This window comes from Stenella coeruleoalba, assembly GCF_951394435.1.
Source record: "Stenella coeruleoalba genome assembly, chromosome: 16".
Lineage (NCBI taxonomy): Eukaryota > Metazoa > Chordata > Mammalia > Artiodactyla > Delphinidae > Stenella > Stenella coeruleoalba.
This window is the reverse complement of record NC_137162.1, coordinates 45,593,994-45,606,495: the sequence shown is the minus strand read 5'-3', so window position 1 is coordinate 45,606,495 and position 12,502 is coordinate 45,593,994. Positions and strand designations below refer to the sequence as shown.

The following is a 12,502-nucleotide window of genomic DNA, read 5'->3' as shown; positions in this document are numbered from 1 at the left end:
CGCTGAGCCTGCACGTCCAGAGCCTGTGCTCCGCAACGGGAGAGGCCACAAGAGTGAGAGCCCCGCGTACCGCAAAAAAAAAAAAAAAAAATGCACGCTGGACTGAATTATCTAAGGTGGTGCAGGAGTTTCCAAACTCTTCTAACATCTGCTTTATTTTCCCTTTGGGATCAAAGGCACCAACATTTCAGGCAGACCATGCAAGGCATGGGGTAAAACTTTTGGGTTTGGAGGAGCCAATCCCTTCGCCATGCTCTAACCAGCCCTGTAATGAGTTCAGACAAGGAAAGAGAAAAGCACACGTCACACCTCTCGCAAGTTATCTTTAATTTGCTGTTCAGCCCGGAGAACTCCACCAATAGCAAGCTCCAAGTCCCTCCGTGCATCACAACACCTCAAAAGGGGTTCTTTATTACTGGAGCAGCCACTCTGGTCCTGTGAGGTACTCATTCTGCTCCCTGTTCCTTTAAAAGAAAAAAAGAAAAATCCAAATTGCACCATAATTACAACCAAAAACCACCTTGCAATCATCTCCCAAATGATTATTCCAACCAGCTCCCAGTTACTAACTACTTAGATTACTTCCGACATAGGACTTGGTACATAGTATACCCTTAATAAATATTAACTCCTCTTCCCCGCCCACCATTACTGTGTTCCTGCCCAAAAATCCTATGCATCTACTTTAGTTACACTTTACATGGGAACAGATATTTCTGAAAAAATACACTAAATTGCCTGAATTGATAGGGCATATAGCCTCCAAAAAGTTAAAAGAACACTAGATTGTTTCTATTTACATACCTGAAGTCATAAGGGGCATGTGTTCTCGTTTTATAGATTTAGAGCTGAAGACTAAAAGGTCTAGAAGGACCCATAATTACTTTGGAAAGAAGGTGCAAACCAATAACCTAATACACAGAGTTTAGAACACTGTTTAGATCTGACATTAACCTAAATTTATTGGGAGGATTAAATTTTTTATTCCCCCCCTCCTTTTATATTTAGGAAGAACTCAGGGATGCCTTCATAGCTAGGAAACTCTCAGGAATGTAAATCTGACAATAATTTCATGGGATTCTGCTATAAGGGAGGTACTTAGAGAAACTGGTGTGGGAAACCAAAGAGAATTTTCTAATAAGCATAGGAGAGAAGAAACAGAAGTGGAAAAATACCACATAACCCAAGATATAATGATATGAGACTGGGACAGAAGACTGTCAGAAAAGCAATGAAGCAAAGCTTGACAAAAACTGCTGGAAGAACAGTCTGATGTGTATCCTGGATAGATCTAGAATCAGAGATGGTTTCTAAATACTTACAAAAAGAAAGCAGTGATCACAGTAGCGCAGCATGGATTCACTAAGCCCTGTGACACCAAAATTATTTCCTTCTTGGGTAGTTTTACTGAACTGGCCAGTCAACGTAATCCTTTAGACACGATATATTTGGACAATAGTAAGACTTGTGACAAGGTTGTATACCATCTCTGTGGACAAAGTGAACATGGGCAAAACAGGCCAACTAAATTGAATCATAAAATTATTTTTTACAAAGTACTCAAAGGATAATGAATTGAAACCAGTCTGTTAAGTATTTAGAGGTATGCCCCTGTTTTCCCCAATTACTCAACTGTTTTCCCTAATTGCCTGGATGAAAACACAGAAGGCAGACATTAAAGTTGGAGACAACACGGGGCTGTGACAAAACAGATTCCAAACAATCTCTACATAGCTGTTAAATCTTATAAAACAAAAATGTAGATTTTTTTTTTTTTTTTACTTGAACGGGGGAGGACAAAGTGGAAGAGAATAAATGTAAAAGGATGGAGGTTTTTAATTGAAAGCAAGCTCTATATGAGTTAGCAGTGTGCTGGATCTCAGAGGAAAATTACTTACATGCTATTTGACTACATTTACCAGAAGTATAGCATTTGCCACTAATCAGTTCCATGTTTATTAGACTAATTTTGAAATTTCTTTCTGAATAGCAAACTTCAGAAAGAGGCATTTAGAAGAAAAAAGAAAGGGGCCTCAAAACCATGAAAACTTTCTCCAGGAAGAGAGGCTGTTTAGATAAGAGGAGTCTCTGGGAGGACAAATTTACTATTCTGGAATACTTGGAGACCTGTCAAATAGAATTAGACCTGTTCAGAATGACCCAAAGGAGTAGAGGAGGATTAACAGAAGATATCTGAGGCAACATATAAAAGAACTTCCTAACAGTCCTGAAGGAAACGACCTTCTCAGAGAAGCAAGCCAGCTTTCGGCTGAACAGCAGTCTACACAGTGCAAATGGCTGACTGCTCATCCGAGACACAGGGAACTCTGGCCTACACTGCATCTTTAAGCCGAGGTTTAGGGCCAGGTGGCTAGCTAGAAGCTGAAACGGGCTGAACACTGTGATTCCCCACCCCCAGAAATAAGACAGCGGGAGGAAAAAGCCCAGTAGGCTTTCTTTTGACCATCTCAGCAGAAAATTCACATTCAAGAACTAGAGTTCCTGAAAGATTCAGGAAATTTTCTAACTTCCCCCTGCTATTTTGTTGCCACAGTCTGTTTCCCCATAATGATCTCTAAAATGGAAGGGCTTCATTAACTGGATTCGACAGGAATCCCCTTGGAGATTTTTTTTCCAACCCTTGAAACACCAGCTGCAGCTACTTTGCTACCTTCTTTCTCACACTGTAAGCTGCCCTGTTTTAAGCACACCATTAGTGTGCACTTAGTGCACACTGTAGGAACTTTGAACAATACCTGCATAACGAGTGAAATGCTGGCTCATATTCAGAAAGTGGAATGTCACCTCATTACCACAAGTTGCTTCACTTTTCACTTAAGTTACTTATATGCAAAGCATGTTTAGGTGTCTTTCAAATGTATAACCAACTTTCACCTGTGCCAAATTTCCCATTCTTAGGTCCTCACCATGTGTGTGCAATGCCACAATGCCTGGCACAGTAAAATTTAAACAGTAACATTAAGTCAAAATGTTGCTTCACAATGTCAAATACCCCAGAACTCTAGATCACGTGGGAGACAAATTCAAATGCATACAGTGCTGACTTAGAGAAGTCTTCTCAAGTCCATCACAAATACTATACAACTGCCTAACAAGAACAGAATATGGCAAAAGTACACAAATTGGATTTTCCCCTTATCAGCTATGGATAGAAAATAGGATGAGATTTAAAAGTTACAAAACTGATTTTCCCCACATATTTATCCCTTGTTTTCAAATTAAAATGAGTGTTATCCTTCAAAACAGTAACCTTGTTAGAGTAGGGGTCTTTAAAGCCATTAAGAAAACCTGTTTCATTCCTTTACGGCCAGCCCCAGGGATGTCTGTCCCTTTGCTGCCCTTGGCTCTGACCCTCCTCCTCCCTGTGGAGCAGTCAAGGGGCAGTCAGCTTCCATAGTTGAAATCCCAAGAAAGAAGCTGTGCAAAGGTTTGCCTTCTTGTACTGCAGTGAGGAGAGAGCCCTCAGAGCTGAAATCAAGAACTCCACCACATGGGTGAATTCAAACCACAATAAGGTGAAGCCTGAGCTAGCTTTATGAAATGTCACATCCAAAGAGACGTTTATGAGTTATCTAGCTCATATGGTCAATTTCAAAAATTCACCATTCCTTTCAGGTTAGAGAGTCAATGTAGCAAGCATGATGTTTAAGAGATTACTCTGAGGCCTGACAAACCAGAATTCCAGCTCCATCTGCAACCTTCAGACCCATGAGCGAGTTACTTAACTTCTCTGGACCTCAGTTCCCTCTAGAAAAATGTGGACAATGACAGTAGCTACGAAGTGCTGCAATGAAGTTAAAGTGAGACAGTATCTGCCTTTAGGCACTTAACCCAGGCCCTGCACACTGCACTTTTTAACGCTTTGGTTGTTTTTGGTTAGCTGAATTATGGGGACCTTAAGAATCTCCACCTATGGACTATATAGAAAGCAGCACTGAAGCTAGAAAAGGCTTTGAAGTGAGGAGGCCCTGATTTAGAATCATTTAGCCATTAATCAATGCTATGACCTTGGACCATTTGCCCTTTTTGAACCTAATGTCTTAATTAAATAAGTGAGGATAACGATACTTACCTCATAGACTTAGGGGTGAGGATGTGGTACCTATTTAATAAATATAGCTCCCCATATACTCTCTCACTATAAAACCCAGCAAAAGGCAAGTTGTTTTTATGGCAAAAGCTCAGTAGTCTAAACTCTCTAATATATACCAAGTGTACACACACTTTTGCCTGTTTTCTTACCTGTAAAAAGATTAGACCAAATCAGCTCTAATTCTAAAATTCAGATCAATGAAAGACTACTAAAAATGTCGTTTTCTCTTCACCTTTATAATACAAACTACTGCCCTACCACCTTCAACAGAGGATTGCCTTAGATGTGTATTTTTTTTTTTTTTGAGACAAGTTAAAAGTTTAAGTGCTTTCTAAAACTTCCCTGCCTCTAGGGTTCCTGTTCTAGGTTTTGGAGGAGGAGAGAGATAGAGGGGGAAACACACACATCCCTCAAACAAATGAATAAGGCTCCAGGAAAACCTGGAGCTTTCCTCAAAGAAGAGTTCCACAAACTATATATGCCATACTTGCATAATGCTTTGCACAAATCTAGTTATGAAATCCAAAGATCATGGAACCAGAACTGAGCAACTAAACCACAAATGAAGCTAAGTCCCTATCATATGGTTTAACCATAAAATTTCCAAAGAAACAACCCTCTTGTGACCGACACAAACCACAATTTAAAGTTGGAAAACCTTAGCCATCTCTTTAGTAGACTACTCTCATTAAACAGATGAAGCCACAAAGCCCCAGAGAGTTTAAATGACCCATCCACAGCCATTACACGCAGATTTGGGTTTAGAACTAGCATTCCTAGGGTCTAGTCCTGGATTCTCTCCTTCTTACCAGCTTGTTCTTCCTTTAGTGTATTATCACCCATAAATTCTTTTTATTTGCCAACACTAAAGATTAAAATTAACATTCCAATGGGTTACTAATGGAACACCTTCCGTTAAGAATCTCAGTCCAGGGCTTCCCTGGTGGCGCAGTGGTTGAGAATCCTTCTGCTGATGCAGGGGACACGGGTTCGTGCCCCGGTCCGGGAAGATCCCACATGCCGCGGAGCGGCTGGGCCCGTGAGCCAGGGCCGCTGATCCTGCGCGTCCGGAGCCTGTGCTCCGCAACGGGAGAGGCCCGTGTACCGCAAAAAAAAAAAAAAAAAAAAAAGAATCTCAGCCAATTCTCATAGTCCTCAATAAATTATAACAATTTTTCAGAACCGTCTTCCTTAGATAATGCTAACAAAAATAAACAGCACATCATGATAGACTCAGAATAATCAAAACACTTCCAAGATGAAGGACAGGAGCAACAGCCCTGGGTTCTGATCTCACATCTTATCACCACCATTCCGCATTCCATTCCTCTGTCTGAATGCTTATATCATTTCTAACTGCACCTTCCAGGTCTCACTGCTTGTCCCCCCTTCCCAAATGGCCCTCCTCTCCAAAAAAGGTGTCCACTTTTCACTTATTTTCCTAGCATCTAAATCACTGCGAAAAGACCAAGCCCTTAAAAAACAGACCCATAAGACACTTACTATGTTCTATGAATTACTAAATTCGAAACACTAACTGCCCATTTGGTTATCTTTGATAAGACAATATATATCAGAACATCTGTACAAATTTTCAGGAAAAAAATTATAGTAATAGTCCGCATGCAATTTTACCTTGAGACATTTCTTAACATGTTCTTTCTTCTTACTGTCAGTTTTAAAAAACAAAAGGTTTTTTTATGTCACAATTCATTAACTCAAAGGTTATCTATACGTATCTTATCCTAACCCTTTAATTCTTTAATAATTTCTGAAATTCAAGATCTGATTCTTCGTAATTTTTTTAAAAACCATGCAAATAAAGATTAATTCCTGAAGAAACAAACAAAATAAGGTAATAAATTCACGATAGCACATTTTAAGATCGTTTAACACTTCAGACCTTACTGCGCTCAGATCTACCTTTATACATGTAACTATGAGCAATCAATTCCAGCACTTCAACTTTCCGAAGCAGTAACTGAAAACTGACCACAATATTGGTCATTACCATCTAATGCCAATTTAAGCGTTTCTAGTTCAAAAGCAACATTGACTCATGCGACTTTCCAGGTTTCCCAACACTTTCTAGGAGCACTGTCGCCCTAAGAAGCCTGGGGTCCCGTCCTCCCTGGAAGCCGCAGCCGCGCGTTCACTCTCCGCTTAAGAGCGGGCACGAGTACTGCTCAGTACGCATGCGCACAGCCCCGGCCGCAGGGCCCGTTCCCAGCCCGGCATGGGGAACCCACCCCGAGGGCTCCCGCTGCGGCCCTGCACTGCCAGACGTACCTCCTTGCAGGCCAGGTCCCCGCCGTGTGAGCTGCCCAGCAAGCAGAACGCTGCTTTATTCGCGACCAGGGTGACAAAGTTTCCTTTAACCCTCAGGTCGCGCCCCGCCCGCGCGCCTGGCAGCTCCCCACGGGCGGGCGGGAGCGCGCACGTCGGCGCCGGGGTGGGGCCGGAGGCTCCGCCCACTCGGGCGGCTCGCCAGACCCTATAGCTGCCCGAGGACCCCCCGCAGCCTCCCGCAAGGCTCCGGCGTGGCTCCAAGCCGCTTGGGCTCCCGGCTGGACGCCACCATCCCCGCCCGACCGCTCAGGGCGAAAGCCAGCTCGCAGAGCCCCGAGGGATGCCAGGGGCTCCTCTCCAGCCTCTCCTCGGCCCACCTGCTCCAGCGCTTAGCCTGTGTCCACCCCGATCCGCGCCCCAAATCGTCAAGACGTCTTTGATTTAAGGATTTTGCTGCTAATCACTACAAAGAAATCACAAACGTGGGCCAGTCAGAAGGCTTCCGGAGTTATTACTGGAATGTTCCTGGCCAGTAGCTCCTGACTCCCTGAGATTACCACTGTCAGCCTAACAGGTTCAAGGCCCGGCTTTTGTTTCAGGCTCTGACATCTCACTTCTGTGACATACCTCTACCTATACCCCAGCGTCCCTCTGTCTCTCTCAAACACAGTCCACACGGCCTCAATCCAGTGCTGCATTTAACACTCATGGATGCTTCTCATTCAACAAGCTGAGCACCAACCAGATGCCAAGCTCTATTCTAGGTGCTGGGAATACAATAGAGAAATGAAAGCTCCACCAGGACAGTAGTACAGAGTAGTTAAGAGGATGAACTCTGGAGCTAGACCGTTGCCACACAAAACCTGGCTCTGCCACTTAGATGCGGTGTAACCTTAGGCAAGTCACTTAACCAATCTGTGCCTCAGTTTCCCCATCTGTAAAATGAGGACAATAATAATGGGCCCAACTCAATGAGAATTATATGAATATACAAAAAAATGTTTAAGACAGTATCTTACGCATAGTAAGTACTTCCTGTCTGATGATTATCACGCTCATGGTACTCTACTTTGATGCCCTTTTCTCCGAAAATAATCCTCAAAGTCTGCATATCCCATCAGGCCAGAGATAGAATTCTATACAGCCTTGTCATTCCCTTCAATTTTTTTAATGTAAAATACTTACTCTCATCTATGCATATGAAGCTATCTTCATAAACAGAGTAAAGCAAAACCACTTGACAAAAAGCAAAGGCCAGTGGACACTGAAGACTATCACCCTCAATTAAGCATCCGTCAGATTTCAGATGAACAGAGTTTATGGAAGTGCCTGCTTTATCTGTGTTGCACAGTTTCTGGGATCCCACTTCAGACATTCACTACCAAAAATAATGAGAAAGCAACTTATCTCTGAATTCAAAATTTCTTCATTGGAGAACATATTTTGTGAAGATACAAAAAAGATACATACCTCTGAATGATGTTAAGTTAAAATTTGATAGCCCTTTGTATTTATACTTTAAGTCAATGGCTAGAAAAAAGGAATTCTCAGTCTGTAAAAATGACTGTCAAGAACTTTCACCTCTCTTTTATATGCCACTACAAAATAGTTACAATGTAAATAAATACAGTAGGAACTTTGTGGACCATCACCTACATAACCAGTGGTTTCTATGCCCTCTCTAAAGGATCCTGGCCAATGCCTCAGCACACTAAATGCTGCAGCTCTTCTTCACTTGAACTTACACAGTTACTGAGAGTGTTATTCTGTTTATGACAGCTTTAGTTACTATAATGATGTGATTTACTAAAGAGTATATAAATATAAAAACACTGGGGAGAGAAAAAAACCATAAACATCTACAAGAATTCTGCAGGCCACCTGCATTGTTTACATCTTGTATGTCGCAACAATGTATTTAGACATACCTGTATAGGAAACAGAGCCAAAGTGAAAACCCGGAGCAAAATTTTAAGACGGCCAAAAAGCAGCAGGAAGAATAATAAAACTGCCATGGAAATGTATAGTTCCTTCATGAAACTGAACTTAATCTAGTATATACATATTGGTTGGTCCCTTATCATAATCACTTTGGACTTGCAACCTAACTAGTAAGTATACAGAGACACTGAATTTACTGATTTCAGTAACACTCAGAAGGTGCTCTCTGATCCAGCAGCACATTGCACTGTGTATCCTGCATAGTGAATGGTCTTCATTCTCTGAGGCTGGAGCTGCTCCTCCAGCATGCCTCAGGGCCCTTGCATTTATCCTCCAGATATCGTGCCCACTCCTCTTCCTTAGTGTCATCTTCCTCACTACCCTATGTAAAATAAGTCTTCCTTCCACACACTTCCCCTTAATATATTTTATTTTTAAATTATCTCCATAGTATTTATCAGTATCTGACACGTAGAAACCATTTATTTTCTGATCCCACTTCAGAAAACACACTAGAAGATATACGTTCCACACAGGTAGGGACTTTGTCTTTTTGTTCACTGTTATACAGTAGATGTTCAATAAATATTCATTGGAAGAATGGATCCAGGGACTTCCCTGGTGGCGCAGTGGTTAAGAATCCGCCTGCCAATGCAGGGGACATGGGTTCGAGCCCTGGTCCGGGAAGATCCCACATGCCGCAGAGCAACTAAGCCCGTGCACCACAACTACTGAGCCTGCGCTCTAGAGCCCGTGAGCCACAACTACTGAGCCCTGTGCCACAACAACTGAAGCCCACGCACCTAGAGCCTGTGCTCCACGACAACAGAAGCCACTGCAATGAGAAGCATGGGCACAGCAACAAAAGAGTAGCCCCAGCTCGCCGCAACTAGAGAAGGCCTACGTACAGCAACTAAAGACCCAACGTAGCCAAAAATAAATAAATATATATAAAAAAAAAAAAGAATGGCTTCGGTAAGTATTTAATATATCTATGTGCCAAGACTTTTACTTTTACACATTATCTCATTTAGTTCTCACAAAACTTTAAGGTACATATGCACTATCAACACAATTTATTTATTTATTTTAACATCTTTATTGGAGTATAATTGCTTTACAATGTTAATTTCTGCTGTATAACAAAGTGAATCAGCTATCTGTATACATATATCCCCATATCCCCTCCCTCTTGCGCCTCCCTCCCACCCTCCCTATCCCACCCCTCTAGGTGGTCACAAAGCACCGAGCTGATCTCCCTGTGCTATGCAGCTGCTTCCCACTAGCTATCTATTTTTACATTTGGTAGTGTATATATGTCAATGCTACTCTCTCACTTCATCCCAACTTACCCTTCCCCCTCTCCGTGTCCTCAAGTCCATACCCTATGTCTGCATCTCTATTCCCGTCTTCTTGCCCCTAGGTTCATCGGAACTTTTTTTTTTTTAGATTCCATATATGTGTTAGCATACTGTATTTTTCTCTTTCTGACTTACTCACTCTGTATGACAGACTCTAGGTCCATCCAACTCATTACAAATAACTCAATATCGTTTCTTTTTATGGTTGAGTAATATTCCATTGTATATATGTGCCACATCTTCTTTATCCATTCATCTGTCAATGGACACTTAGGTTGCTCCCATGTCCTGGCTATTGTAAACAGTGCTGCAATGAACATTGTGGTACATGACTCTTTTTGAATTATGGTTTTCTCATGGTATACGTCCAGTAGTGGGATTGCTGGGTCATATGGTAGTTCTATTTTTAGTTTTTTAAGGAACCTCCATACTGTTCTCCATAGTGGCTGTATCAATTTACATTCCCACCAATAGTGAAAGAGGGTTCTCTTTCCTCCACACCCTCTCCAGCATTTATTGTTTGTATATTTCTTGATGATGGCCATTCTGACTGGTGGGAGGTAATACCTCATTGTGGTTTTGACTTGCATTTCTCTAATGATTAGTGATGTATCAACACAATTTTAAAAACAGAGAAACTAAAGCTTGACAAGGTTAGATATATTACCTACAGTCACAGGATTCCAAGTAAAAGAACCAAGATTTAATGCCAGATGAGTCTAAGGTCTCCAACCACACAATGTATGTTGAAGGGATCATTTAGGTGTCAAGATTTTATTATCTCTTTTTATTCATTCAACAAATATTTATTGAGTGTCTAAGCTGACACATACTGTGATAGTCCCCAAGGACACAATGGTAAACTTGCCATCTAGAGGAAAATTTGTGCCATTGAGTCACCGAAAACTAAGAAAATAAGAAAACTTTGAAATAGACTGCGATTTAGAAGTCCACCAGCAGCAACCACTGCTCTGAATGCCTTCCAGTGTGCCAACACTTACTCTGGGAGGGAAACTAGCCAGGAAGCTAGTGGGGGAGGGATATGTATCAGAATCGCCTGTGCAGTTTTATGAAGCCCCTACACAGGCTACTGAGATTCTGGCACAGCTAAACCGACTGAATCTTAATAAAATGTGGGTGGGGTGGGGAAACCTATGTAATTCTAAAATAAGATACCTCCTCCCTCTTTGAGAATCACATCTTACTTTCCCTGCATAGCTCACCAGGCTTCTCCACTTTTGAAATACCTCTTTTTCCAAAAGTAATAATATAATTGTAGAAGTTTATTTAAACACAAAATACAGTTATCATAAAACCTTAGACCACTAGGTTTTCCCTGGGGACCCAAGGACAATAGAAAAGGAGGAAAGAATATTAAAATGTAAGAAATGTTACCGTGCTAGACTTTACATATACCATCTCACTTACTTAACAAATCTGCAAGCTAGCAAACTGTCAAAATGCAAACCAAGTGACTTGCCTCAAAGGTACATGCACCACACCCCCCATCTCCACTGCAGCATTTGGGTGCGTCTTCCTCAAAGGCTCTGAGGTTATTTAAAGTTCAGAAATGTCACATTAGTACCCTGTGCAGAAATGAGCCAGCTATGATCACCTGCCCCGTTCTCACCCAGGAAGTAACTCAATAGTCCCTACAACCATATTTCCATATTACCAAGTAGGTGGTTCAAACAGTTATGCTATGGTGAACCTTACCCTGATTAGAAAACAACACAAAATGGTACGGTGAAAAAAGCTCTGCCTTTGGAGTCAAACAGACACTAGCACTCCGCCTTCTGCCATTCTTGATCGCATCACCCCTGTTACATCATGTGACACTTAAGACTATATGATCATTGTTGTTCCTGCCACAAGAATTCAGTTCCATGAAAATAAGGGCTGTGCCCATTTTCTTTCATCGCTATATCCTCAACACCCTTAACATATAGGCACTGAATTAAATAATTGTTGGTGGAATGAGTCAATGAACTAGCAAGCCTCGCTTTTCTCATCTGTAAAAAGGAGATAATGGAACTACCTCTCGGGACTGTTAGGAGAACTACAAGCACTTTACGGTAAGTGACGCTGTGTTGGCAGGTAGAGGGCCGAGAAAAACGTTATCTTCTTCGCGTTTCCACCCAACAGGCTAGGAATGTATATACTCTGGGTCCGGTCGGGAAAACAGGCCCCTCCTTGCTCCAAGTGACCCCGGCGAGAGGGAGCAAAAACTTGGAGCTTTCACAGCCGGGGCCGGGGGGCGGGCGGGCAGACAGCCGTTGGTGGTCCCCAAGCCAGAGTGTCTAAGGACGAAGGGAGAACAGGCCGGGCGGGGAGAAAGAGGTGGCCCTCAGGCCGAGAGTCGAGGGCCAGAGAGAGGAAGGCAGGCCCAGGCCGGCGGGCAGGCAGGAGAAGGCCGCCCTCGAGGCAAGTGGGTCGAGGGAGAGGCCGGCCTCGAAAGGCAGCCCCAGACAGGCCCGGGCCGGTCCGGTACGCGGCCATGGCGCCCCAGACCGACCCGCGGCGTTGAGATAGGGAGGAGGCACGCCCGCCCCGCTAGCCCCTCCGGTACTTACCACCTCCGAGTGCAGCTCCGGGCGTTCTGAGGAGACCTTAGCGGATAGAGGCACTGCCCGACACAAGCCAAGGGCCTAAAGGCAGACTTCTCGCGAGAACACAACCTTCCTCCCACGCCTCTTACCAAATGTTTGACAGTCTCGCGAGATCTCAAGTCGAGTCGGCCCAAGGTCCTTGACTACCCTCCAGAGGGCGAGAGCGCCGGCGCACAAGTTTTCCTGGG

The 12,502-nt window shown here is 43.0% G+C and overlaps 1 protein-coding gene across 5 annotated transcripts in view; it reads right to left on the bottom strand.

The window, feature by feature from the left end:
* The window catches only part of NCOA4 (nuclear receptor coactivator 4), a 20,641-nt gene extending 8,139 nt beyond the window's left edge, over nt 1–12,502 (bottom strand). The window contains exons 1-2 of one of the 5 annotated variants that reach the window (XM_079899679.1): nt 12,279–12,502; nt 310–464 (exon numbers count right to left, since the gene is read on the bottom strand). In XM_079899679.1, coding sequence (XP_079755805.1) covers nt 310–450 — 141 coding nt within the window. In that variant the 5' untranslated portion in view covers nt 451–464; nt 12,279–12,502. Of the gene's footprint in view, nt 1–309; nt 465–1,322; nt 1,562–6,403; nt 6,538–12,278 lie in introns of those variants that run through there. The other 4 variants (XM_079899682.1, XM_079899680.1, XM_079899681.1 and 1 more) reach the window with 4 other exon arrangements.